Source organism: Muntiacus reevesi, chromosome 4 (genome assembly GCF_963930625.1).
Source record: "Muntiacus reevesi chromosome 4, mMunRee1.1, whole genome shotgun sequence".
NCBI lineage: Eukaryota > Metazoa > Chordata > Mammalia > Artiodactyla > Cervidae > Muntiacus > Muntiacus reevesi.
The window spans coordinates 109,255,144-109,282,031 of record NC_089252.1 but is presented as its reverse complement, the minus strand read 5'-3'; the positions used below and the strand labels follow the sequence as shown (position 1 = coordinate 109,282,031).

The 26,888-nt window shown below is 57.4% G+C and overlaps 3 protein-coding genes across 7 annotated transcripts in view; all 3 read right to left on the bottom strand.

Annotated features, from left to right (window-relative positions):
• The window catches only part of PFKFB4 (6-phosphofructo-2-kinase/fructose-2,6-biphosphatase 4), a 39,761-nt gene extending 23,301 nt beyond the window's left edge, over positions 1-16,460 (bottom strand). Inside the window, exons 1-4 of one of the 3 annotated variants that reach the window (XM_065933770.1) lie at positions 16,368-16,460; positions 7,144-7,260; positions 6,893-6,989; positions 903-969 (exon numbers count right to left, since the gene is read on the bottom strand). In XM_065933770.1, coding sequence (XP_065789842.1) covers positions 903-969; positions 6,893-6,989; positions 7,144-7,260; positions 16,368-16,431 — 345 coding nt within the window. In that variant the 5' untranslated portion in view covers positions 16,432-16,460. Of the gene's footprint in view, positions 1-902; positions 970-6,892; positions 6,990-7,143; positions 7,261-12,622; positions 12,764-16,367 lie in introns of those variants that run through there. The other 2 variants (XM_065933771.1, XM_065933769.1) reach the window with 2 other exon arrangements.
• A 1,451-nt stretch (positions 16,461-17,911) lies between these two features.
• Positions 17,912-18,250, bottom strand: UCN2 (urocortin 2). Its single transcript, XM_065933224.1, has one exon. The coding sequence runs from the start codon at positions 18,248-18,250 to the stop codon at positions 17,912-17,914; it is 339 nt and encodes a 112-aa protein (XP_065789296.1).
• An 892-nt stretch (positions 18,251-19,142) lies between these two features.
• Positions 19,143-26,888, bottom strand: part of COL7A1 (collagen type VII alpha 1 chain) — a 30,409-nt gene continuing 22,663 nt past the window's right edge. The window contains exons 92-118 of one of the 3 annotated variants that reach the window (XM_065933766.1): positions 26,336-26,371; positions 26,190-26,249; positions 25,940-26,047; positions 25,689-25,760; positions 25,550-25,585; positions 25,338-25,397; positions 25,174-25,218; positions 24,910-24,945; positions 24,762-24,797; positions 24,631-24,687; positions 24,433-24,504; positions 23,843-23,914; positions 23,578-23,613; positions 23,231-23,311; positions 22,932-22,985; positions 22,793-22,846; positions 22,656-22,718; positions 22,147-22,209; positions 21,945-22,061; positions 21,684-21,761; positions 21,543-21,596; positions 21,333-21,381; positions 20,601-20,633; positions 20,366-20,452; positions 20,084-20,173; positions 19,793-19,990; positions 19,143-19,471 (exon numbers count right to left, since the gene is read on the bottom strand). In XM_065933766.1, coding sequence (XP_065789838.1) covers positions 19,455-19,471; positions 19,793-19,990; positions 20,084-20,173; positions 20,366-20,452; positions 20,601-20,633; positions 21,333-21,381; positions 21,543-21,596; positions 21,684-21,761; positions 21,945-22,061; positions 22,147-22,209; positions 22,656-22,718; positions 22,793-22,846; positions 22,932-22,985; positions 23,231-23,311; positions 23,578-23,613; positions 23,843-23,914; positions 24,433-24,504; positions 24,631-24,687; positions 24,762-24,797; positions 24,910-24,945; positions 25,174-25,218; positions 25,338-25,397; positions 25,550-25,585; positions 25,689-25,760; positions 25,940-26,047; positions 26,190-26,249; positions 26,336-26,371 — 1,764 coding nt within the window. In that variant the 3' untranslated portion in view covers positions 19,143-19,454. Of the gene's footprint in view, positions 19,472-19,792; positions 19,991-20,083; positions 20,174-20,365; positions 20,453-20,600; positions 20,634-21,332; positions 21,382-21,542; positions 21,597-21,683; positions 21,762-21,944; positions 22,062-22,146; positions 22,210-22,655; positions 22,719-22,792; positions 22,847-22,931; positions 22,986-23,230; positions 23,312-23,577; positions 23,614-23,806; positions 23,915-24,432; positions 24,505-24,630; positions 24,688-24,761; positions 24,798-24,909; positions 24,946-25,173; positions 25,219-25,337; positions 25,398-25,549; positions 25,586-25,688; positions 25,761-25,939; positions 26,048-26,189; positions 26,250-26,335; positions 26,372-26,888 lie in introns of all 3 variants that reach the window. The other 2 variants (XM_065933767.1, XM_065933768.1) reach the window with 2 other exon arrangements.

The following is a 26,888-nucleotide window of genomic DNA, read 5'->3' as shown; positions in this document are numbered from 1 at the left end:
TGACAACAAGACTTTCCCACAGCCATAAAACAATGGGGCAATGTCATGAAATTTTTAAAGGAAATGTTCTTTCCACCTAGAATTCTATACCCACCCAGCCAAGGCGAGGATTTAAAAAAAAAGATATTTCTGGACATGCAAGGTCTCACAAAATTTACTTCCCAAATACCTTTCTGAGAAAGCTACTTGTTTGCGCTCCAACAAAACTAGTCAGTAAACCAAGTAAAAGGAAGACATGGAGTTTAAGGGCCAGGGATTCAACCCAGGAGGGAAGAGAAGGAAATTGCCAGGGTGACAGCTGTGCCACAGACCTAGCGGGCAGCTGATCTAGATGGAGCTGGGGACAGAGCTCCAGGCTGCATGCCTTCAAGAGGAGGAAGGAAGGAAAATTCAAGAGGAAGAAGGAAGGAAAAATGGCCCTGATATTTCACAGCAGAGGGTTGGGGTGGGGCCCTTTCCTGAAGACACCCTTGCTCAGCTTTGCGGATCTCACGGGAGGGGCCAACACATAGATGAAATTCCCTTACCCAGCATTCAGCTGATTTCGGAATGGTCACCCAAGGCTGGGCAGGATGCTCTCCACTTTGGGAGAAATCACATTTGCTAAAGACTCAAGTAACATGACACGCCTAACTTGTGGAGTAGCCAACCATGTGAGTATTCAGAGGGAAGTCCTGCAGGGTCAAACACAACCACAAGCCCAGAGGGAACTTCTTGGCCCCCGTCCAGCCTCTGGCTTCTTACTGCAGAGCAGCTGTAGGCTTCCTCCCAGGGCTGGCACCCAGGAGTGTCTAGGGCTGCACGTCCCCTACCTTCCCCTCCAGACGCCTGGTAAGTAAAGGGGTAGAAGTAGGTGGGCTCCCACAAGTCACTCCCAGATGCTGCCAGCGTGTTATACTCACCGCCACGTGTCCCCCCTCCTCACTAAGGAACCGCCGGACGTCTCGGAGGGCTGTCAGCGCACACTGCCTTCAGAAAAGAACACAGAGGTCAGCCAAGAACCTGACTGGCTGCTGCAGGGCAGCAGGCCAGGGAAATGTGCTATGCTGATCAGGAGAGGGGGCAGCCCCTGGGGCCCCTTCCCTCAAGATTTCTCTTTCCTTGGGAAGATTGCCAGTATTTGGTAACCCTGCTCTGTAGGTAGAAGGCTATGTGCTCCTGGCCATCAGGAATACTTTTTAAAATATGCATATTTATTTATTTTTGGCTGTGCTGGGTCTTTGTTACTGCTCAGGCTTTTCTCTAGTTGTGGTGATCAAAGGCTACTCTCTTGTTGCGGAGCACAGGCTAAATAGCTGTGGTGCACCAGCTTAATTTCTCCATGGCATGTGGAATCTTCTCAGACCAGGGATCAAACCTGGGTCCCCTGCATTGGAAGGTAGAGTCTTAACCACTGGACCACCAGGGAAGTCCAGGAACACTTTTTGAGATATCATGTTTCTCTACTTTCTTCTTTTATCTCATCAGATACAAATCCAGGCTGCCATTTTGCCAACTTCAGAACTTCTAAGTGTCTTACATTTCCCCTGATTATCAACAAAGCACTTTGAAAACCAGATACTTCCTTGTGTGTGTGTTGGGTGAGGAAGCTAGCAGTGGGAGAACAGAGACAACTTTGCTGGCCTCTAGCTTAAAAGGCAGGATTAAGCTTCAGGTTCAATTTTCTATCCTAGAAGGGAAATGTGGACCGAGGAGGCCATCTGCCTTATCACCAAACAAAGGATGTTGCAGGCATCAAGGCTCAGCTGTCATAGCAGCCCCCAAATGTATACCTTGAGGGGGACTCAAGAAGGGAAAACAGGAAACTGGTCACAGATAGCTGAAATGCATATCAAAAGGATGACTTCAATGAGCCCAGGCTCTTGCCTCTTTCCATTCAAACAAAAGTTCTAGGTTCCTTAACTTGAGATGTCTATGTTCTTTAATTAACAGACTCTTTTGATGTTGCAGCCTACCTGGTTTTTGTCCCCAAAACTCCTATATGTCCTGGAACCTTCCTTACTTCTGGGCTATCTGAGAGGCTGTCTTCTGGGCTTAAGTCCTCAGTTTGTTTGGCTATGCTGTGCAGCCTGTGAGATTTACTTTCCCGACCAGAGACTGAACCTGGGCCCTCAGCAGTGAGACCGCAGGGTCCTAACCACTGGACTGCCAGGGAATTCCCAAGTCCTCAGTGTTGCTCACCAAATAAAACACAACTCTCAAATTTTAAGTTGCACATTTCTTTCAGTGGACCGAGAAGTCCCCAAATGACCCCTTCAGGAGGAGGGTGCTGGGTCTCTGCCTCTTGGACCCATGCCCACAGATGCTCTGAAAAGCAAAACCCTCACCACGACTGACCACTGACTACACTCTCTGTCCTCAGAACACCTCAGCCTTTTTGTTCAATGCTCCAAAGTGGATTGCCACATATAAGGATCTTTCTAACGTTATCCATTTCTCCTACAAGGTCCAAAGATAGATAAATCACTTTGACCTTTTATCTATGCAGTGGAGCAGAATGTGCCGCCCCAAAATAAATCTCTTTGGCAGAAGGATTATTTCAGGCTGATTATTTTTAAGAAACTGCAGACGCAGTAGAAGCTCAGAAAACAAGAGTCAGTTATCCTTTTTTTACATGTATATGTATGGCTGAGTCCCTTTGGTGTTCACCTGAAACTATCACAACATTGTCTATATCCCAATACAAAATAAAAAGTTAAAAAGAACAGCTTGCCCCCCACCCCTTTTTTTTTCTTTTTCTTTTTAGGGCTTCCATAGCAGCTCAGATGATAAAGAATCTGCCTAAAATGCAGGTGACCTGGGTTCAATCCCCGGGTCAGGAAGATCCCTTTTTTAAGAGACATTTACAAATATAAAGGAAACCTCCATTTGTAAGGGAGTCTCCCTTGCTGAACCAGGAGGAAGGAGATGACCTTATCTCTCTGGAAACTCTTTATCAATGCTAAAGGCATACATTGATTGATTTGTTTAGGTAGCTCCATGTAGCTTGTGGAATCTTAGTTCCCTGATGGATCAGGGATCAAATTAGCCCCGACAAGGGTCCCACAGTGGTCCTGTGGTCAGAAGCTTAACCACTGGACCACAAGGGAATTCCCTGAAGGCATAGATTTAAATCTGAGTAACAACCTTACCCTTGTTCAGTGAGCTGTTCCTGGTAACTTCCCCTGACTCCTCATCCTCAAAGTCTTCCCTTCTCTTTAGCCAAAGAAGGTTTTTAAGGTGAGGGCTTCCCTGAAGGCATAGATTCAAATCTGCATAAAAACTTTACCCTAATTCACTGGGTCTTTCCTGATAACGTCCTCTGACTCCTCACCCCCTAGCACCTTCTTTTCTCTTTAGATGGTATTTAAGGTGAGGGCTTCTTAGGCCTCTCCCATGTATGCAGGAGACATAGGTGCTATTAAGCTTTTTTTATGCCTTGTTAATCTGTGTCATTGTCGATTTAATTACTAGACCAGCCAAAGAACCTAGAAGGCAAAAAGGAAAAATTTTTCCTCCCAAACACTATTACCTATACTTTTTTTTGATGTAAGAGTAAAATTAGATCTCCCGTTTGTTCAATCTTGTAATTTTGTATGTAAACCCCAAGTGCACCAATACACTGACTGTGAGCCAGTCAGAGTATACACACTGCGGCCCAAGCGTGGCCGCAGAGGCTGACCAGAATGCTGGGGTCACGAGGAAAGTGGGGGCAGAACTGAGTTCAGGTCATTGGAAGGATCTCTTCTCTCATGCTGCCTTCTGAGCTTTCTGGGTCCTCATATATCCTTCACCCACTAAATTCTGGGAGCAGACCCTCCTGCCTACCTGCCCACCAAGCCCCACAAGTGTCCTATTCTAACATATCACAGAATTCTTTCTGTGCTGAGACATAAAGAACCGGAGCTCCTTGAAGCCCTCTGAGACACATTTCTGCAGTCTCGACATGGCTAGGGCCATTTCTTGCTACCCACACGCAGAGCCCCGTGTCCAGGTTATGATCTCCGGGGGCTCCTCTGGCTGAGGCTACATCTAGTAGGAGGGATCAAGGGGCCTAAGTGGAGATGCAGAGGGGAACAGCCTGGGAGCCCCTGTGGGTGTGAGTGTGGATGGGCACACATGTGCATGTGGGTGGGTATGTGACAGGTGAGTCAGTGAGTTAACCATAACCTGTGAGCATTCCCTAGGGGTGCAGTTGTGCACATGCAGATGGGGTCTCTGTGGTATGATTAAATATATCTGGTCTCTGTCTAGGGTTCTTGGCAGAGCTCCTAAAACCCTTGGAATTCCCTAAGTGACAGGAGTGATTTTTGTCATTCACAAGGAGCCTCTTCCAATCACACCTGAATTGATGCTAATGAAGTGATTCAGGGTGGGGCCCCTAGACAGCCTCAGCGCTGGGCTGGTCACAGAAAGTGATGAGAAACCTTTAGTGCTAACCTCCACCCTCCAGGAAAGGAGGTGGGTGCTGAAGATGAATGATGAGAGTCAAAGCACTTCCAGGTTGAAAAGATGAGGTGCTGGTAGGGTGTGATGGTGCTGGTCCCTGAGACTTGTTACTGGTGTGTGAAGTGGGGTCAATTTTGAGGGGCTGAGCCCTTAACTTGTGGGAACTGACTGATGCTAATGCCATTTAGAAAGGGTCAGAATTGAATTGAGCTGGTGGACACGTCAGTGTCAGAGAGAACATCCTGGTGTCCCTAAGCCCATGTGACTGAAAAGGTAGAGTTAAAAAAAAGAAAAGGTATAGTTATGATTAAACGTATTCACGTGCACAGGGGGTATGTCTGTGCACACACTAGTGTGCACAATTATAGGTTTTTATATGTCCAAGCACGCACACAGAGGATATGCACGTGTCTGAACACTTACGTGCACTGTACATAAGGTGTGTGCACACACCTTCCTGCAGTATGTGACTCTGTGCACATATATGAGTGCGCTTGGTGTGTATTTAAGCACATACCGACGTGTAGATAAAGAGGGAGCACCTGCACACACACACACGGATATGCATGCCCTCCTCTAGACCTTCCACCACGCCCAGCGTCAGGTTCAGACCTCCACATTGTGTAGTTCCAGGAACCTCAACAATGTGTACAAACCTGTGTCTCTGGGAAATGTAGGCTTCTCTTCCTAGGTTTCCCATTTTTAAAAAGTCTGATCCTTCTATTTTGCCAATTATCCGTGGGACATCTGGGGCTGGTTAATGGGAAATGGGGCCCTGGTGCAGGGGCCAGACCCAGGCTTTGGAAACACAAGAGAGAGTTCCTAGGAATAGCCAGAGGTTGTGCCTACAGAGAGACACATGTGAACCTGCCTCCAGCTTCTACTGCTAGGTCCTCTGTTCCCACTGGGTGATCTTGGACTAATTCCCTAACCTCTTCTGAGTCCGGGTTTCTCCATGAGAATTAATCCCAATTCCTACCTTCAATAGGCAGTCTGAGCAGAATGCCCAACAAGCTCTGGGAATGTGCTAGCTTCCTTATTCTGCCCACGAACACTCTGGATTCAGACAGGCCTGGCTTCAAATCAAACCCTGAGTGATCCCAGACAATACCGCTTCTGACCTCAGTCTCAGCATCTGGGGGAGGGAGGCACCACAACCCACTGTAGGGAAGATTAAAGCAACTAATGAATGCTTACAACTTGAGATGAGTATAGAATTTGCACTTGATGCAACCTTTGATCTACAAATTGGGTAATGTGAATTGGGAATGATGGACAGGACAGTTTATAGTGAAACAGGGGCTTAGACCTAATTCTGGGCTCTGTGAAGTTACTTGGTATCTTGTATGAGACCCCCTGAGCCTCAATTTCCTCATCTGTAAAATGGGCAGGGGCAGGGCGGGCAATGGGCATCACACACCCAGCACACCATAGGTTCAAGCATCAGTCCTCTCCCTTTTGTCATTATCACCAGAGGGCCCACCTCGAGTTTTACTCCCAATTTGGCCCCAGAGGCCTGAGTGTCAGACTCCCCTTCCCTTCTTGGTGCAGCAGCGGCCCGGCTCCATTGACCCGAGTAGAGAACCTGATTGGCCAAGCCCCATGGGGAAGATGGGGAACTCCTGCCCCCTGGTGGCCAGAGAGGGAGCAGGCAAACCGCAGCAACAGCCGGTGGCTTCCGGCCTGGCGTTCCATTGACCCACTAGAGCTGGGCCAGCCTCTGCTCAAAGCCCTCCCACGGTGGCTGAGCCCAGAGCAAGGGCAGGACACTTCCTGACCCCCCAGCTGACACCCGCTGAGAAGGGCGCAGCACAGCAACTCAGACCACAGCTGGTGCTCAGTTAGTCTGCAGAAAGCCCTCAGCTCCCGGCTGAATGGAGGAGGGGAGTGGGTGTCACACAACTATCCATCCTGTCACCCAGCAACACTGAGACGACAAGGGAAGGCCTCCCTCACATGCCAAGGAACATGTAGCAAACATCCTCCCTGTATCAGCAAGGGGCTTACCCCGGGGCTAGGGAGGAAAGGTCCTGGGTCTGAACTTTCTGTCTGCAAAGGAAGGTGGCAGGAAGTGATGCCAGTCCCACTCTGCCCCACCTTTGAGACTGGAATCTCTGCTTCACTTTGAGCTCCCCTCCCTACCAGAGCCCACCCTCGTGATCAGCCTGGGATAAGTGAATATAGCCTCTATGCAGACCTGCCCTGTCTAAGCCTCTACCACCTCCCCAAAGCCCTAGCTCCCCTCCCAGAGATGGCAGGGCAGGGCAGGGCAAGCCACCCTGTGGCCACATACCCTTTCCCTCTGTTCCCAAGCCCATCATATCCCCACCCCCACCACAGCCTGAGATGCCAAGAAACCAGCTCACGGGGCAGGGCAAGGCCCCGGGCTCAGGGAACACCTTGGTCATCACCAGCAACTGGGCTCCGGGGCCTTCTCCATAAACACACATAGACACACACTCACTTCCTGATTTTCAGGCCCTCTTCGTTGTCTGGAAGGAAAAACTCAAAAGATTTGTAGGTCTTGACCATGTCCCGGCGATACTGGCCCACGTTGAACTCTGGGGGAAAGGAGAGGCTCAGCTGTCACACAACAGCATCCCTTCCCAACACCCGACCTTGACCCACCCCTCTGGCCCCACTGCAGTCCAGCCTTCTCACTCCTCCCCCACAGAGACCCCAAGCCCCGCTTGGGAAGCCAAGGCTGAGTCTCACCCCGAGTGGGCACGCCAATCCAGTTCAGGTAGCGAGTCAGCTTCTTGGAGATGTAGGTCTTGCCCCTGGCAGGCAGTCCCACCATGACAATGAGCGTTGGGCAGTTGGTCATGCAAACTGAAAGGCAAGGAACACAGTGTCCCACGAGACCTGAACCCCTCCCAGGGCGCCCCTGCCTCTCTGCCCAGGGTTCCTCTGCCTCAGGGTACAGGACTGGCCTCTGATGTGTCTTTCCAGGCTCCTGGCAGCAGAGAGCTTCTCGAGGACCCCCAGACTCTGGGGTGGGGGTCTCTAACCAAGGCTGGCATGCACCATTCCCCAGGCCTGATGACGCCATGGGATCTCACCAGACCTTACCTGCTGTGCACCACCAGATACAAAGCTGGAGCTGCCACAGGCCTGGAGAAACACCACGGGGGAATTCCCCTAGCAGGCAGGACAAAGCCGATGCCCGTCTGTCATCCAGGAACCCGCACCCCCACCCCAAGAGTCATTCAGCATTCCTGCTTGCACAGTATCACTGCTTCCGCATCCCAGAGTGGGGTGGTGGCAGAGGGGTGGATTTCTCATCTACAAAGCCCAGAAGCTGCTTCTGCAGTGAGTCCTTCCTTCAAGGCACCCGCATGCCCACCCGGTGCGTGCTCTCCCTCAACCCAACTCAGTCTGCTCTCCACAGCCCATCACTCGGCGGGGAAGCAGCCTTGAGTGTCTTGAGTCATCTGGGAACCCAAGGTCTGGCAGAGTTGGGTGCTCAAACCTTGTGGGCAGGGAGGGACAGGGAGGCACCTCAAAATCCACCAGGGTAAGGGCCACAAGGGGCTGAGACCAGAGACACAGACCAATACCCACAAGGGTGGTCTGTCTGAGAGCCACCCACCACCACTCCACGTGCCACCAGATCAGTGCGCCAGAAAGAAGCTGCTGAGGCTGGAGGCAGGGAAGAGTCTGGACCCAGCCTGCTAAGCCCTGGCCACTACGACGGACACCAAAGTGGCCTAAGTGCCAACCTCGCGCGATCCAACTCAGTTTTCAGCGTGGTCTTGCCTTAGGAAGCCTCCCTTTCACCGTCCTCAGGGCCTGGGCCAGGTGAAACCACAGCAGACAGACACATGGACAGATGTGGGGACCTGTCACTGCCCCTCCTTTGCCCACAGGCTCTGCAAATGCTGGGCCCCACCCTTCAACTTGTCACCCTCGCTGGAGCCAGAGTGCAGAGGCAGTGGTCAGAGTCAGTCAGGCCTGAGTTCCTAACTCTGACACTTACTGTCAACTCTGAGCCTCTGAGTGTGCATGCGTGTGTGGGTGCGTGAGTGAGTGCTTAGTTGCTCAGTCGTATCTAACTCTTTGCGACCCTATGGACCATAGCCCACCAGGCTCCTCTGTCCATGGGATTCTCCAGGCAAGAATACTGGAGTGGGTTGCCATGCCCACCTCCAGGGGATCTTCCAGATCCAGGGTTCGAACCCATGTCTCTGATGTCTCCTGCATTGGCAGGTGAGTTCTTTAACACTAGCACCACTTGGGAAGCCTGAGCCTCAGTATCGTCATCTGTAAAACAGGATGATAATCCCTCTGCAAGGTCTAGCATTCGCCCCACGTAAGCACTTCCAGGAAACTGTCCTGTGCCTGGCCTTGGCAGCCTGCCCCGCTAGGGAACAACATGCACCTCAAGACTGCCCTTGGGACTTGGGGTGAAGAGGCATCTGTTTGTCCCCAGGCAGGCCCTGAAGAGAAGTAAAGGGCCCTGCTTGCCAGTGGGAAGCACTCAGCTGCTCCTATGCAATACCTTTGGGCAAATGGGACCCAAACTGTGAGTCCCAGGAGCGAGGGGGAGGGGACCCTGCTGATGGTGAGAGAGAGTGAGGAAACTTGCAGAAAAACCTCAGCATTGGCTAAGCGAGAGAAAAACTAGTTAGGCAAGGCCCTGTATCCTGAGGGCCAGCCCCACGCTGCTGGAGCCTGGGCTGTTTGCACAATTCCTACCCAGCTGGCTCCCAAGCAACCGGAGGGCAATACCGTCAGCTACTCACTGCGGGGTGGGGGGAACCTGCACCCACCCTGGTGCCTCTGATGACCAGGGAGCCAGGAGGCTGAGACAAGCCTGGTGCTGGCCAGTGACTACCACCTGGTGGTGTCTCCATGGGGGCAGCCTCAAGTCCCTGGAGGGGGTTCCAGAACTGAGTCCTGACCTGTATCTGCTTCCACTGACTTGGGCCGGGCTGGGGAAGGGAGAGTTCTTTAAAACAAAGCAAACTGGCATCACGGTCCTGTTCGGAGGGGACCGAAAGTCATCTGTCTCACCCCTTCCCATGGCTCCCCGAGGGGCTCTCCCATGACCTCAGGGCTGGGGTTCCGCATCCCCTCTTCGCAGCTTCCATCTCCCCAGGGACATCCCTGGCCTCTTCACAGACGTTTGGCGACAGCATTCCTCCCCTCTGCCCCCCGGCCACCTACATAGCCACGGTGGGCAGGCAGAACAGCAAGTCAGGGCTGGGCACAGCACCAGAGCCGTAAACTACCTATCACCTCTGTTCCTCAAGATAAGATCCCGAGCAAATACTCAAAAAGAAAAAGCAAAGTACAAGTGTGTTCACAAGAGCCCTGCTTGCAACAGCAGAACACCAGGGATGTCCAAGCAATAGAGGAATTGCAAACCGAGACCCCCCCCATGGAGGGAACACTTGAACCGAGGGCGGGCAGACCAGGAGAGCTGGTGCCTGCTGCCGGAGCTCAGCTCCAGGCCCTCAGGACCTTGCTGTTGAGCAAGAGGACAGCAGAACACACAGTTTAGAACACAGGGCATGTGCGGAAGGAAATCTGAAAATATGCAAGTCAGCTTTTCTCGCAAGTTCCTGTAAATTATCTGTAAACGTACTCAAGGCCACCAGAGCCCAAGGAGCCAGGAGGCTGAGACAAGCATGGTGCTGGCCAGTGACTACCACCTGGTGGTGTCTCCATGGGGGCAGCCTCAAGTCCCTGGAGGGGGTTCCAGAACTGAGTCCTGACCTGTATCTGCTCCCACTGCCTTGAGCCGGGCTGGGGAAGGGAGAGTTCTTTAAAACAAAGCAAACTGGCATCACGGTCCTGTTGGGAGGGGATCCAAAGTCATCTGTCCTACTGGCCTGTGCACACATCAGTTGTGTCCTTACCCAGGAAGTCTTGCCAACTTTTGGCTAAGAAAAGCTATCAAATACTGCCCTTTTTGCCGTGTTCCCTGAGGCACGTCCCCATCTCCTACCCCATCTGCCCCCAGAGCTCCTCCAGGTCAATGAGCAGAAAGGTAACAGCTTTTAGGCCTTCTGTGTAGCTTTGGATTTATGAAAAAGAGGCAGAATTGCTAGCACAGAGTGGGAAGAGGCAGGGACATCCCCCAGCCAACCAGCCTCTGGTGCCCTGAGGAACTGGACTAGACCCCAAAGACAACCCACTGCACAGCACAGCCTAGTGGTGGGCCCCCACATCCTCTTCTCTATAAAGCCCTGTGACCAAGTCAGCTTCCAGCCACCCCAACCTCAGGTTCCCACCTGTCCTTGTGGTCCTCCAACCTAGTTAGAAGCCCACCAAGCAGAGGGTAAAATGCTGCATGAATGAGAACCTGAGACCTAAGATGCTGTCTCCATGCTCATTCACCGCTTGCTCCCTCCTTGCTATGAACTCCGGGACCCAAACCGCCGCACCATCTGCAGGTCTCATCTTTGGCCTCTTGTGCCAGGTCAGTTCACAGTCCCACCCACTGCAACACCCTGAGGCAGTGCCAGGGCACAAGCCCCTGTGTTCAGGCCAGAGCCACATTTTAGTTGCATACCCAGAGCTGGAGAAATACAGGCCTGCCCCAGGGGCCGTGAGACCTGGCAAGTTCCCTCCCATGGGGCCTCAGCTCCTTTGCTACCTGAAAGGGGGTTGACGCGGAGTTGTTCGCTGATGCTTCATTCCCTGAAGGTGAGGAATGGAGAAGCAAAAAAAGAAGGGTGGTGACAAAATACTAAAGTAACTGCTACCACTTATCAAGCACTTATCAAGAGGCTCACAGTGCGAGGCTGTTGACTGTCTCCGTCCCAGAGATAAGGAAGCTGAGACCTGCAGGGTCAGCTCTGTGCCCAAGGTCACCCAGCAGAGCCACGACACAGTCTGAGTGCTCTTGCCTCCAAAGTCCACCTTCTCACTCCTTTCCCTTTATGTAACAGCAGAGGGCACCCACCAAGTCAGGGCAGCACAGCCCTAACACAGACTGACTTGAAGCACAAGAGAAAGGGGCCTTGGCCCTCCACACCTCCAGAAAAGTCTGGAAGGAGGGTTGGCTAGGGTGAAGTCATGGTCCCTTAGGACTGAATATTGACTGGAAAGCCATGGCCCCAGAGCTAAAGGCAGGATCACAGTTTCGGCACCCCACCAGGACCAACATGAAAATCAGAGCCCAAAACCCACCAGAATGTCTGATCAAAGCCCCAGCCATGGTCACCCCTACCAGGACCAAGAGTGTACTAAGAGATACACACACTCCTCCAGGTGGTGTCACATCCTGGTCAAGGCCAAGGCCCCCAGGCCAGTCTGAAAGCAAAACAAGCACCGGCACTCTCTCTTCTGTCGTTCCCAAGCAGAGGTCAGGAGGCAGGGATAACCCAACATGTAACACCATCTCCTGACCTCCATTTCCCAATAGGTATCAGGACCTGGACTAGATGTTCTTTGAGGACCCTGCCAACTTGCAAATTCATTACAATGTTTCAGCAACTCTTAAAATAAATCTTTGTTTTTCCTGGTAATAAAAAAAGAAGTTGCAGACTCATTTAAGGACAAGCAGGCGATCAATGAAATGGAATAAACACCTAGGACCCAGGGGAACGTGAGCCCCTTAACAATTCTATGATTTTCCAGCCTATCTTCTAGATGTTTCCACCCTCCAGTTTTACCACTCATCCACAACCCCACCTGGATGCTTGCACACCCACAGACACAAAGACAGGCCCACATAACAAAGTGGTCTCACTGTCTCTCTCCTGAACACACCTGCACTTACCTGCTCCAAAGATTCGTTTTCAGGCCCAGAGATGAGATTTCGTCCCACCCGGGCGGCTTTGAAAGTTCTAAGCTCAGAGAGACCAAGCGATTCTCCTAGGGCCAACACAGCGGCAGATCCCAGTCTGACCATTCGGCCCACACTCTCTGGCCAGCGGAGAGGGCAGGACCGAGGCTCCAAGTCCTCCCCGCGGCCTGAGACGGTGGGGACAGAGTGGTGTGCCAAGGGTCCCGCGCCCTTCCCTAGGTGATGGCGGCCAGACGCAGTCCCGCTGAGCCGAGACGCCACACACCTGTACCCACCTCCTGCTCTGCTACACCTGTCCGAGGCCTCACACCTGTTCCTGTTTCCTTGCTACCGGCCGCGGCAGCCTCACCTGTCTCCAGTTCGCATCTGTGCATTTGAGATCAATACCCATCCCCGTGCACTGCTTTCCCCCCTTGCCCGCGGACCCCGCCTCACCACCGCGCTGGCAGGCGTGCAGAGCGGGCCGTCCATTGCTGTACGGCATCCAGATCTTCTTCAGGGGGTTCTGGGTCAGTTCCCGTGGGGACGCCATCCTGGGGCTTGGATGAGTCCGACTGCGCTGCTGCCAACCCAGCAGCCTGGCCACCTCGGGCCACTCGAGGCCCCGCCCCTCAGCCCCGCCCCTCCCAGAGCTGCGTTGACGCCGGTCCCATTCCCCACAGGCCCCGCCCCAGGTCGAGTAGGCTCCACCCCAACCGAGGAGGGCCTGGCGTTCGACCACGCATGCCCAGCTCGCCCGAGAGCCCGTTTGGGAGCAAGCGGGCCCGCCCTTAATGCCAGGATGGAGGACGCGCATGCCCAGCTCACCACAGGTTCCGGGCTCAGATGGTACAGGCCCCGCCCTGGATGCCGGCGCCCCGCACACCCGACGCTGATCTGCAAACGCCTCGCCCCCCGCCTCGCGCTGGACGCCCCAGCGTGCCCCTAGGACACGCGGTTCCCGTTCTCCGCGACCTCAGGACCCTCAGAAGAAGGGGTTTGCATGGGTTGGGGCAAGTCTGCGTGACCCCAGAATCTGGTCAGGAACAACCTGGAGGCCCCTGCGTGACTGGTCACCGGCCCACTGGCACGGTTGTCAACTCTCCCGCTGGCCTTGCACCCGGACCCTCTGGGTCCCGGGACTCTCCACTGCACACAGGAACAACCTGCTCAACCACGTTGAAAAAAGCCCCTTTATCTCGTGGACAGGGACACAGAACAAATCTCAAAACTGACCGTGTTTCTCTCTTTGCCTTATCTGCTGGGGAGCTCGGGTTAAACCCCAGCCCACCTGGAGCAGGTGAGTGGGACCACGCTCCCAGGAGACTCATCCAAGGACAGTATCTTCCTTTTCCTTCTAGGACTTCATTTTTACCAACTAAATTTTACATCATTAAGTTTACACATTTGTTCTTTAATGAGCCTCTGCCTCTTCATCAGGAAAATAGAATATGTACTGTCATCAAGGACAAGATTCTGGTATGGATTAAATGTGTCAGTGTCTGAGAAATCCGTTCTAAGGCCCAGTAATGCTATCATTTATTATGTTATTTATCTTCCTCCTGTCTCTAAATATGCAGTGGAGGCAAGAGGCAGGGGAGAGACCCAGAGGTTCAGGAGCACCTGGCTTCTTCTCTCCAGCCCTAACTCCTCTGTCTCCTCGGCCCAGCCTCTTAAGCTTTGTACACTTTCTGCCAAGGCCTTAGCTGACAGGGCTCCAGTCTGAGTCACACTGCCCTCTAGCGATGTCCTCCACCACACCCCCTGGCAGGACCACTGCATCCCCAAGGCTTCTCTGCTGACTGTGTGCCTGGCGGGGGACCCAGGGGCCCAGGCATGGAGCACAGACTCCACCCAGTGCATCACAGGGGCAGCGCGGCTTCCTCTGCCCAACTTGCCACACTCCTGCCTTGAGTCAGTCCCCGGAGTCCCAGCCCAGCCCTTCAGAGCCTGGCAAGGGCCTTTGAGATGACTGATGCAGATGTCTCTCTTGTTTCACAGGGAGGGAAGGTTGAGGAAGTCCATGTGCTAGAAGCCCACACAGACCCTCCCTGGAAGCAGCTCAAGCTGCCTCCCCAGCGAATTCCCTGCCTCAGATGGACTCAACCACTTCCTCTCTTTTTCAGCCTCCCTCTTCAGTGTCTACCGTCCACCTCCCTCCCCGCCTCATGCCTAGCAGCGGGCACACCCACGGGCAGGTCCTGATGAGTGGCATGCCCCTGGTGACCTCCCACCCACTTCCTACTTCTCCAAAGCCACTCATGCTGTTCCTGACACAGTCAGCCCTCCTGTTTGTCTCCTGGCCACTACCAAGGCCATCCTGGGACCATGCTAGCCTCAGAGACCTTGTCGCCACACACCCACACTCTATCCAACCCGCAGCACTCATTGCAGAGTCTACCTCCTCTAACATCCACAGACATCCCGCACCTTCTCAGACCTGCCATTCTCCTCCCTGGCCCTCTTGGAATGTTAGTCAAAGGTTGGGGATCGGGGACAGCCAGGGCCGAGCAGGAGACCAGGAGCAGGTCTGGGAAGCCAACTCCATTATCCAGAAGTCTGAGTCTGGCTTCTCAGGGAAGCAGTGATTCTATACCTCCCACTCTTCCCCAAACAGTCCCACTCTGGGTTGACTCAGACACTCCCTCCCAAGTCCCCATATCCAGGGCGAGGCCACTTGTCAACAGCAGGAGGAGCCTGGAGCCCCTCCCCATGGCCAGGGTCAACACCTGCTCTGAGGATATTCCCCATCTCCCCTGCTGTGGCTCCACTTCTCACATAGGAAACTGAGGAAGGGGAGAAGGGCCCAGAGTCACAGAGTTGCCTGCCCACCATGCAGGATGGACTCAGCTCAACTGGCAGCCCTTGCAAACCTCACCTCCCACACGCGGTGTACTATACCCACACGTCCCACCTCCATACCTGCGTTCTTGCACGTACCCTGCACGGAAATGCTCTCCTAGCTTTCTGCTCCCTCAGCATCAGCAGATGTCCAATAGAATAACTGGCCCCTGTGGCTTACCCACCTTGGGGCCATCCCAGGGTGAGCCAGCTCTCCTGGCCCAGGGGTGGGAGGTGTGCTGGGATGTCACATGTGAACACATCCATCCTGCTCAGCCCGCCCCCCCGGCTCTGCCCATGACCCTGCCTGGCCTGTGCCGGAGGGCTTCTGTGCACTGACCACTGGACCTCCTCCCGGTGTCCCAGGCTCCAAGCTGCGGGGTGTCCTCAATCTTCAGTCCTCAAACTCTTCCCAGTCCCCATATCCGCTGGCCAGTCCTGGCCCAACCACCATGCCAACCTTTGCAGCAGAAAGGCCCAGGGACCTCAGTGTGTCCCACACAGACCCACACGCCCGTCCACAAACGCATGGTGCGCACACAGCCACGCGTGCACATGCACTACCAAGCCCTGCGCCCAGGCCGGCGGCAGTGAAGCCTGCTGCTCTCTGCTGCCTCCCTCCCCCTTTATTCCCTCCTCCTGTCCTCTCTGCGGCCACTGGGAGGTTGGGGAGTTCCCAGGAGTCCCAGTGGCTCTGGCCATTTCTAGCCAAGGATCATCCCGTGTCTCCCTGGGAGTCAAACTCACACAAGGTGTGAGGTTCCAACCAAGCAGCCCTGGTCTGCACTTGCTGATTCCCGCCTGGCACAGGGCACACAGTAGGTGCTCAGAGTGCCTCAGGGCCAGCCAGGGCACACAGTCCAAGGTGCTCAGAGAGGTTCGTGGTTGGGGCAGAGCACACAGTAGGTGCTTAGAGCAGCTCAGGACCCACACAAGGCACACAGTAGTTGCCCTAGAAATGCTGGTTTAAGGGCTAAAGTCACAATGTATGAAAAGCTTCCCAAATGAGCCTCTGAGCCTTCCCAAGCTGGTATGACCCCTGAGGGGGGACCTGGACAAGTATGACCCCTTGGAGGCCAGCAAAGGGCAGAGCGGGAGGCCCTGGGGCAGCTCCAGCGGGTTGTCCCTCCCCCTGGGCTGGAGGAAGCAGCTATTTATAGTTCCCCCCTTGGCCCAGCTCCCTCTCCCCGATGAGGCGCCAGTGCCCCCCCTCCCTGCCACTGACAGACCAATGCCCCCTCAGAGCACCCCTAATCCCGGAGAGACCCCCAAAGCTCTCACAACCCCGTCTAACACCACCTCCACTTCGCCCAGGTCTTTTCCCAGTCCGCCCACCCTCTCCACCCTGCCCGGCGCCTACCCCGTCTGCTGCTCCCTGACCCGGGTTCCGTCGGGGAGCTGCCTCCTTCCATACCTCTGTTCATCCTGCTCCCAAACTGGCCCGGGCCGCCGCCCCCTGCGGCCGGGATTGGGGCGGCCCCGCCCTCCAGGCTCCGGAGAGCGCCGCCCCCCCCCGTGGCTCCGCCTCTCCGCCCCGCCTTGGGCCCGCCCCCCAGGGCTGCTGACAACTGTGAGAGCTCGGTCAGTCCCCCCGCAACCCCCGTCCCCGGCACCCCCGGCGGCCACATTTCCGACAGTGCTAACTTTCTTTCCAGCTAGGACCCAGTGTCTGCCCTCATCTCCAGCCGGAGTCGTCTACACTACCCACAGTTCCTGCCCCATCTGCTGGCAAGCCTGGCCACACGCTCCAGAAGGCTGGGTCTCATCTCCAAACCCGCCGTGGAGATGAGGTTGGGAGATTAGGCCAAACCTGCAGCCTTCCACACCAAGGACAGGTCAGTGAATCGGGGCGGGGGAAGGGGGTTAGAGGAGCCGCTCATTGCCTGGGGGCACATGACTGTGTGATTCTTGTCTAGCCCATTCTCCAGTCACTATGTTTATTGAGCGCTTTTTTTGCCAGCGGGAACCTTCATGTACATTATTACATCACTCCGTGCTCAAAAGAAGCGTGGTGGCATCACTCGGCTCTACAGAGGAGAAAACCGAGGCTTGGAAAACTGAGGCTCAGGACTGTTTGGTGAAGGAGGGGCCAGAGGCGCCGTCAGCCTGAGCTCCCTTCTCCCCTGAGCCACGTGTGTGCAAGGGTAGAGCCTGGGTACACAGGGGTGTGGGTAAGACAGTGCCTGGGTGTGTGCTGAGCATGCTTCATGCAGATTTGGGGGACAGGCTCCTGTTCCTCCCAGCCCTCTCACAGGCCCACGCCTTGTTCACATGCACAAAGAGCCGTCAGATACACAGAGATGTGGCCACCCATGCGTGTACACCCCCCCCCCCACACACACACACAAGGCAAGGCTGCCACAGCCACAGACCTCCCACGTACGAGCGTCTGTCTGTGCCCGGAGATGCCCCAATCAGTCTAGGGTGGGTGCTGCCTGGGAACCTCCGCCAGCACCTGTCTGGGTGGTGACCCATGGGGGCAGGGTAGACCTCTGGGTCTGGCCTTAGATGGGTGGTTCTCTCCGATGCAGCCGTGGTGTCCTGTGTTGAGGTTCCTGTAAGTGGCATTACAGAGACCCTGTATGATGGTGTCCAAAGGCTCTTGACTGTGGGACCCAGACATGACCAGACTCCATGTGGTAGTGACCATCCACGGTTAGTGTCCAAGCTCTCCAGACATATACCATAAGTCTGGGGGACTCCTAGGAGTGGCTGGAGTCCATTGGCAACCTGGCGTGGCAACGTGCATGCTGTCCACCCACACTGTGACTCTGTGAGGCACTTTAATACGACAGTGACTCCATGTGGTGGAGTTCAGATGCGCCGTGTCCAGATGTAGTACGGTCCAGCTCCGCCACTGCCCCATCCAGGGTGGCTCCATCCTTGTGACCGCCTCCCTCAGGCTCAGCGGCGGCCGACCTGGGCAAGGATGTGGGCATTGGCAGCAGCCTGCTCCCTCGCAGCCCTGGCCCGGGCCTGCTCCAGTAAAATCTGCAGGAGGCCAAGGGGGACGTCCAGCGAGAGGGCGATGCGGGGGCCAGGGTGGGGGTCGGTGCTGGGGTGGCCCCATGCAGCGGAGGGTGCCGTGGTGCTGGCTGAGGGGCTCTCCGAGGTCAGGGGGCAGGCAGTGGCCTGGGGAAGGTTCTGAGGGAGGAGCTGGGAGCCTGGGGTGGGGGTTGCTGGGACAAGCAGGGTCCTGCCCAATGTCAGGACCATCAGCGTGAGCAGAGCCCACCTAGTCATCGTGTGGTCAGGCTGAAAGGAGAAAACAGGTTCAAGGCAGGGGTTCTGGTTAGCTGTGGCCCACGGACAGAGACAGATGAGGAAAGCAGAGAGACAGAGATGGACAAAGAGAGGGAGGGACCCAGAGACAGAAAGCCACAGGTATATCTGCATATGGATGTATTTGAGAGAGAGAGATGGTGGGGGATGGGGAGGAAGAGCAGGAACAAGAAAGGTCAGGGAGAGGGAGAAAGAGATGGAGAGGATGGAGGATGGAGGATGGAGCAGAATAGAGGGAGAACGGAAGAAAAGGGACAGTGGGATGGAAATAAGGATGCAAACAGAGAGAAACACAGAGGGACTGAAGGGCAGCCTGAGGTTTGAGCGAGAAAGCATGTCACAGATTCAGGGCACAAAAAGGCAGGAATGGGGGCCCTTGAGACAAGGAAGCAGCCAGAGGTCCCAGGGCGCCTCAGGCCCAGAGACCTCCACCGACCCAAACCCCAGATCCACTCTACCCCAATGGTCCGGTCCATCCCCTGACCCCAGTCTCACCAGTAGCAGCCTCCTCTGGGGTGAGCTGTGCCAGGCAGGGCTCCTCTGTACTGGTCTGCTCCTCCACCCCCTTCAGGGCCCATTTATCTCCCTCAGCCCCTGGGCTGAGAGCTGGGGCCCATCTTCTAGCTTGAGGCCACCCCCCACCCATGATTCATCCTCTGCTGGGGTCAGTGAAGGCATACCCTCAGCCCCTACCCTGGCTTCTTTCTGGGGACAAGTTGGGGGCTGAAGGTCACAGGACATGACAGGCTGGACAGAGGGACTCTGTACCCACTCAGGATGGCACGGCCCTCCCAGGGGAAACCTGCCCCCCTGACACCCACATCCCCCGCAAACAGTCACAACAGGGGCCTTTTAAAACAGCAGCTTTAATGACCCCCCAGAATCAGCACCATGTCATCACTAGCGTGGGGCAAGGGGCGGGGTTGGATTCAGTCACTTCCGCTCACTGCCCAAAGCCTCCCCAACACTGAGTCATCAGCTGGGGAGGCAGCAGCCACAATGGGGGTCTGTCCACTGGGGGGAAGGCGAGACCCGTGGAACAAGTCACTGAAATAATGGACACGCTCACGCACGCTCACGTGCAGACAGGCCTCTAGCACCAAGGGGGAGGGACGGCAGGGTCCAGCTGAGACACTGACTCCTCCAGGGGATGCAGAACTGGACCTCAGCTCTGGGCAGCACCTGGGCGGGGCAGGCGGAGTTCAGCCATCTAACCGTACCCAACGCAAGGGCCGCAGAGGATGGGGAGCCGGGGGCACAGTGGGTGTGGGGGCTCTGCCCACAGAAAGGGGTCCTTACTCAGGTCTTTAAGGGAGGGGGCACCGAGGAGTGCCATACTGGGGACTCCACCCAAAGTTGGGCTTCTCTATCAGCTCTTTAGTCTGAGGTGGGGTCTGTCCCAGGTCCCCCAGTCTGGGGTGCGGGGGGCGGCTTCTGACCCCGGATCCTGACCCTGGACATAACCTGGGCAGGCTCCTACTGGAATGCGAGGTACGCTCGTACCTGTCCCCTGACTGTGGGCCGCCTGGGGCAGGCAGCGGTGCTCACAGGCCTCCCGGGTCCCAAAACGGTTGGCATTCCCTCCGCAGCCGCCGTAGACAAAGGGGTGACAGGCCTTCGTGCCCCCTGCCCCCGCCCGATGATACCAGCGGAGGGTGTAGGCACTGCAGGAACCCTCATCCAGTGGAAGCGAGCAGGGGTCTTGGGGTAACGGGGGCGGGGGCGGAGAGGTCAGCCGGGATGGGCTCAGCCTGCTCCTCCCCACACCCCTCTGGGCCCAGCCCCCTTCTTCACCATTGTCATCCCAAGGAGCCGCGGGGTCCTGGTATTCCTCCACGGAATACTCAGAGTATTCATACTCGTCGTCCTCGGGGGGCACCTGGCCTGCACTCACAGTAAGGGGGTGCTGTGAGCAGGGCCACTGCGGGGCCCGGTTCGTGTGGCCCAACCCTGGCCTCCCAAGCATGCTCCCTGCATGTGCCCCCCGCACACGCACGAGCAGCCGTGTGTGTGTGTGTGTGTGTGTGTGTGTCTGTGCTCCCGCCCCACACGCCCCCCAGCTGCAGCCATCCTCACCGTCCTCCTCGGCGTGGGACACGCGGAGCACGGGCACCGGGTGGAGCTGCGGGCCAGCGGTGTCTGCTGCGTAACTAGGGAGGGGTCCTGGAGCCGGGAGCAGGGGCAGGGGGCCCGGGGGTCAGCCTGGTGGCCGCCCTCACCAAGCCCCTGCTGAGACGACCCAGGCAATGGGCACAGCAGGGCCTGGCATGAGGCAAGTTCCGGGAGCAGAAAATACCAGAAAACTACTCACGTGATCCAGATGCGATATACTGGCCCTGACAGGCTGGAAGGGGCAGAGAAGGGGCCGGGGAGAAAGGCGAGAACAGAGGACAGGAGACAGAGGCAGAAAGAGGCAGGGAGAGAGGCTCACAGGGGGCAGAGACACACGGAGGGGATGGAGGAGAGAGTGACAGACAGCGGGGGGGAGGAGGGGAAGCAGACGGGGGGAGAGAAAGAAAGCAAGGGGGAGCAGCAGACCAAGGGCAAGAGAAGATGGGAACAGGCCAGCCAAAGGCGCGAGAGAGAGATGGAGAGGGGGAGAGGGGGAGAGGGAGAGAGGAAGAGAGGAAGAGGGAGAGGGCCAGGGGCCCGCAAGAATGGAGACAGGGAGAAGGCAGAGGTGGAAGGAGACGAGCTTCACTCTCTGATGTCCCGCAGGGCCGTCAGAGCCCCCACCCCGCACCCCGGCTCCACATGTGGCCCCGAGGAACCCGCTCTGCTCACACCTCCACCCCCTCCACACACGGCCACCCTGGGCACCCAGGAGCACGTGTGCCTCCACCTCTGCCCGAGTCTCCACCTGGGGGAGTCCTGTCAGCGTGTCTGTCCTGAAACACCTGTACTTTGTGTATCCATCTGTCTCCACCCGCCTCCCTGACTGCTTGCCCCCTGGACATTCTGGGGGTGCTGCCTGCCTCTGTCTAGGGGTGCGGGGGTGCAGTGGGGATGGGACCCAGGAGACTTCAGGCTGGACCCCACTCACCGCAATGCTGACTCATCTCCTGACGCACAAGGCCCCGAATGTCATCCTCCTAGGAGCCCAAGACCACAAGGGTAATGAAGGAACCCACGGGTCACAGAAGGACAAAGGGTACATGATGCAGGGATCATGGAGGGACAGTGCAGAGTCAGGGCCCAGGGTCCAGGGGGTCGGGACCAGGAGGCAGGGTCCCCCCATCCCCCACACACTCACTGTCAGCGCAGCTTCTCCCTTCTCACCGCGGGGCCCTGTGGGGCCTGGCCGCCCCTGTGTGTGATGGATAGGGCTGGGCTGTGACCTCTGACCTCACGGACACCCCAGCCTTTGACCCCAGGCCCAGGAATTCCCACTCACCTGCTCCCCTCTCTCTCCAGGAGTTCCAGGGGCCCCGGGGGCACCCACCACGCTCTCTCCAGGGGGACCTCGCTCACCCTGTCAGACAGGTGGACTGAGTGAGCAGGGTCAGAGGCAGTGGGGGTCAGAAGTAGGACAGTTTGGGACTGTAGGTTCAGAGGTTGGGGCAAGGATATTGGGGGAATGAATTGTACAGTCAGAGGTCAGGGAGGTGGGTGAAGGGTCAGTGAGGTTCAGGGGTCAGGAGTCAGGGCTTCTCACCTTCTGACCCTGAAGTCCTTCAGGGCCTTTGGGACCAATGCTGCCAGGTGGCCCGGGAGGACCGCTAGAGCCATCACTGCCCCTGGGACCTGGGAAGCCCCCCACTCCTGGGGGTCCCTGGGGAGAGAGAGATCAGGGTCAGTGATCAGAGCTTCCAGAGACCCCATGCCCTCAGTTCGCCATGACCTCAGCCTCCACTTACCCGCTCCCCTTTCTCGCCCTGGTCACCCTTGGGTCCTGGCTGCCCGTCAAAACCTCGGTCACCCTGGGAACAGAAAGAAGCATCAGAGTCCCTCTGCCTCGGCCTCCCCCAGCTCAGCCCCCATGAGCCCCAAAGTCCTATGGCCACCACCTGGACTTCCTGTGGCCTACCAGCCAAGACCCTGAGTCCACCATGATCCCCACGACCCTGCCCCACTGTGACGCCCCCTACCCTGACCCCACCCATTTCCCCTTTAGGGACCTCCAACCTCCCCCTGACCTCAACCACCCTAATGCTCAGCCCTGAGGCATGTATCACTCCGCCTCCCACCCCTAACCCTCAATCCCCATTGTGACCCCGACCACCCTGAAACCTCAGGACCAGCCCCACTCCACCCCGCACTGTCCCAACCTTTCCCAACCTTCCTTGACCCAAAACCTTCACGACCTTATCGTGCCATCCCTGCCCAATCCTGAACCCCACTGTCCACTGTGGAGGGACCCCCTTACCTTGGGACCGATCAGGCCCTCCTTCCCAGGGGCCCCTGCCTGGCCTGGGACACCGGGCTCCCCCTGGAGGAGAGGAGACATTAGCCAATTCCTGGCCCACCCATCCGCTCGTCACTCTAGGGGTGCCCCACACTCACCAGCTCTCCTTTGCGTCCTGCTAGCCCTGGGCGGCCCGGGGGACCAGCTTCCCCCTGCAGCGATCAGGTGGAGGGGTCAGCCTTAGTCCCCAGGCCCCATAGACCCCACATCCCCCCATATTCCTCATCACCCCTATACCTTATCTCCCTTCTCTCCATCGAGGCCACAGGCTCCCTTAATCCCCCGTTCACCCTGAAAGAAAAAAGAAGTGAGACAGTGACCTCCTAGATACCTCACCTATGACCCCTGACGCTGAAACCCCTCTCCAAACTGTCCTTAGGTATTCCACCTCTGACCTTCCCACCTCTGACCTAACACCTCACGTCAACCCTAGACACCACAGCATCTGACTGCAGATACCTGACCTCTGACCCCGGATACTTCACCCTCCAACATCAGGTCCTGATAAGGGGGAAAAAAACCAACCCTCTTCCCACCTTGAGGCCCCGGGGACCCATGAAGCCAACATCTCCTTTGTCTCCTCGGATGCCAGGGATTCCGTCTTTTCCTGGGGATCCCTGTGGGAAAGGTGCTAGTGAGGCCAGAGAGGGATCAAAGGGAATCACCCTAGATATCATGGACAGGGAACACTTCAGGGTGAGAATCATCATGGGGGCCAGAGCCACTGGAAGCGCCGGGTTTTCCATGGGGACGTGAGTGGACCCACCACAGGGGTAACTGGGAAGGTGGGGTCCCCGGACAACATGAGGGTGCTGGTTCACTGTAAGGTCAAGGGTCCTCACGTGGGGATGGGGTCCCTGCTGGGGTGGCAGGGGCACCTTACCGGCTCGCCAGGGATCCCTGCGGCACCAGGCTCGCCCTGTGGGGAACGCAGGTGGGGGAGGGCAGCCCCTCAGTGCCACCGTCCCCCGCGCTGGCCTATCTGCCACCCGCGGCAACGGCAGCCAGGGCCCGGTCTGTCACCGAGCCCGCGTGAGCACATGTGGGGCCAACGGCGAGGGAGGCAGGAGCCCTCCAGTGCTCAGGGGACACCCCGGACTGGCGGGCGTGACCCGCGGCCCCGGGTCTGTGCCTGGGTCAGGACTTGCCTTGGGTCCCGTGAGTCCACGTGCTCCCAGCAGCCCGGCTGAGCCCTTCTCACCAGGCTCTCCCTTGGTGCCCTGCGGGCGGGGCAGGAGAGGGCCACGGTCAGGACCAGGGCAGGCTGCAGGCTCCCAGCAAGCCCGGAACCGGCCAGTGCTGCCCGCTCTGGGCCGCCGAGGCCCCGTCCCTGCAGCCCACGCTCATGGGTGGGGCTGGAGACCCTGGCCGTGGGATGGCGCATTTCTCACCCCGGGACCCCCGATTCCTGCCGCTCCTCTTACCACTGGGCTCCCAGCCCTACCTGGAGTACCCCTAACACCCAAGGAGCCCCCCTCCTGTTCCCACAGGCCTCCTACAGGGGCCACGGTCCACTCCCTGCCCTCCAATCTCACATCCAGGCCCTGGAGCCCCTCCCACACAGCCCCCATCCTCTCAGCCACCCCATAGTTGCTACAGCTGACAACCCTCTCCCCTCGGACCCCCAGAAATCCCCTTCCATCCTCTGCTTCTGTCCTCACAGATCCTCCCCGGGGCCCCCCAGCTTGCAGGACCCCCTTCCTCACCCTGTATAGAACAGACAACCTCGTCCCCATACCTTCTCTCCAGGTTCCCCGCTGTCTCCCCGAGGTCCTTTGTCACCATCTATGCCCCGAGGCCCTCGTTCACCCTGGGTCAGCGTGAGAAATTAGGGTCAGGGGCTAAAAGTCCCTTACCCTCTGGGGGTTTGAGATCCCAGATCCCCTGGTCCAGCCCGCATAGGAGCACCCCCCCACCATGGACTAAACCCACTCACCGAATCCCCCTTGGCACCCCGTGGCCCTGGAGGCCCCAAAATCACAGCTGAGTCGCCCTGAGTGGACAAGGGGAAGTCAGAGGAGTCAGGAGCACCCTGAGTCCCCCGCCTTCCCTCGTGCCCACACTCACCTTGTCACCCTTCAGCCCTGAGGCACCAATGTCACCCTGTCAGGCAGAAGAATGTGGGTCTCACTCCAGTAGTGACGCCCCAGATCCTGAGTTATAAGACCCGTCCCCACCCACACTCACGCCAGGGGCCTCTGCTCCACATCCTTACCTTCTCCCCACGTTCCCCCCGGCTGCCTGGGGGGCCCTGCATGAGAGAAGATGATAATGAGCTAAGGGAATCTGGGGGAACCAGTGGGCAGATGGCTCAGGGTGCGGGGGAGGCCTGGAAGGCCCCGGGGAACGGAGAAGACAAGGGGCCAGAGAGCAGACGTGGAGAAGCAGAGGGCAGCAGAGGCTGTGGAGACCCCCCAAGGGCACAGAGGGCTCAGGCAAGGGACTGAGTCACACTGCTCCTCTCCCCCAGGGGACCCACCGCGAGTCCTCGGGGTCCCTCCAGGCCCGGGCGGCCATCTTCACCCTGGATGGTGACATTAGATTCAGTGACTCAGTAAGTTGGAAATCGGGCGAGAGCCGTGAGGAAGGGAGTCCGGTGTGGCTCCCTGCAAGAGCCACAGCCGCAGGGCAGGACATACGCACCCGGACACCGGGCTCCCCACGCTCGCCTCGGGCCCCAGGCAGCCCTGCTCCAGCGTCCCCCTGGAGATCAACGGGATACCAGGGGTCAGGCGGGGGAACTGGTGGAGGGCAGAGGGTCACGGGCGGTGGGTGGGAGTCAGAGGGGATGACAGGGGTCAGCGGAGGCTGCAGGCGGTGGTGCAGGGGAGGGCCAGCAGCACTGTCACATCTACCTTATCTCCTTTGAGTCCAGGGGCCCCAGGTGCTCCCTGTGTGTGGGCAGCGAGATGAAGTCAGTCTGTGGCTCAGCCCCCAGCTAAGTCCCCAACACACAGTATTCAGAGACATGGGGCACTGGGGCATTCTACTCACCGCTGACCCGGGTGGTCCAGGCGGCCCCAGGGGACCTGGGGCTCCCTCTCGCCCTGGGGCGCCTGCCAGACCCTATGGTAAAAATGAGGCGACAGAGGTGAAGGGAGACTGGGGAACCTTCCTCCCATGCCGTTCCCCCAAGACCAAGAGCCCCCTGAGCAGGGCTAGGCCCCCTCCTCCTCCTCACCCGCAACCAGATCCAGAGGTCCTGGGGCCACCAAGTCCCCACACGCAGCCCTCAGCACCCTTACCCGCTCTCCACTGGGGCCCGGCTGACCCAGCTCTCCTCGAGGGCCCGTCTGACCGGGGAACCCCACAATGCCAGGAGGTCCGGGGGGTCCAGGGGGGCCTGAGTCTCCCTGGAACAGAGGTTAGCAAAGGGGGGAATGGCCCCAGCAGGACCCCTTCCCAGGACTAGCCCCTGAAGACCCCCTTCCTATCACCTCCAGGCCCCCCTCCCCACCTTCTGCCCCCACCACCAGCCGCGGGGCATCATTTTACCTTTAGACCTGGAGGACCAGCTGGCCCAGGGGGCCCCTGGACCCCAACTCCTGGGTCACCCTTCACGGGAAAGAGGAGTCAGATCAGGCTCAGGGCGTCTTGGGTTCATGACCCCCCACATCGGGAATGCCTTAGGGCACATATACCTTGTGACCTTTGAGTCCCGGAGCCCCCTTCTGACCCTAAGAGAAAACAAAGTAAACAGCACTTGAGAGCCGGAACAAGAACCCAGAGCTCAGGTATGGTTCCAAAACATGCCCAGGGGAGCTTGGAGGTGACCTCGGGCATTTGGGACCGAGGATGTGAGCACAGGTATGGGGGAGTGCGGGCTGAGGCAGGATCTCAAATGTGTCCCAGTCCGGGAGCTTAGCAATGCCCACGACATGACCACAGACATGAGCTCAGATACAGGAGCAGAGACAGGGCGGGGGAAGGGGCAGCACCAATACATGACCAAGGAGAGGCCCACAGAACTCCCACAGGCCCCGAGACCAGGAGGTGAGACAGGAGCACGCGTGCTCACAGGTGAGGACCGGAAGACCTAGGATGAGCACGTGGAAGCCAGGAGATTCGACCCCCGTGTGCTCCGGGAGCAGGACCCCGAGTGCTGGAACGTTCGGCCAGGCTCAGGTTCAGAGGTGCCCAGGCCCAGGGCACCCTCACGTCCACGACTACACTCCTCAACCTGGACTCCGACTC

Excerpts from the sequence above, each read along its gene's own strand:
- UCN2 (XM_065933224.1), bottom strand. The coding sequence starts at position 18,250 with ATGACTAGGTGGGCTCTGCTCACGCTGATGGTCCTGACATTGGGCAGG.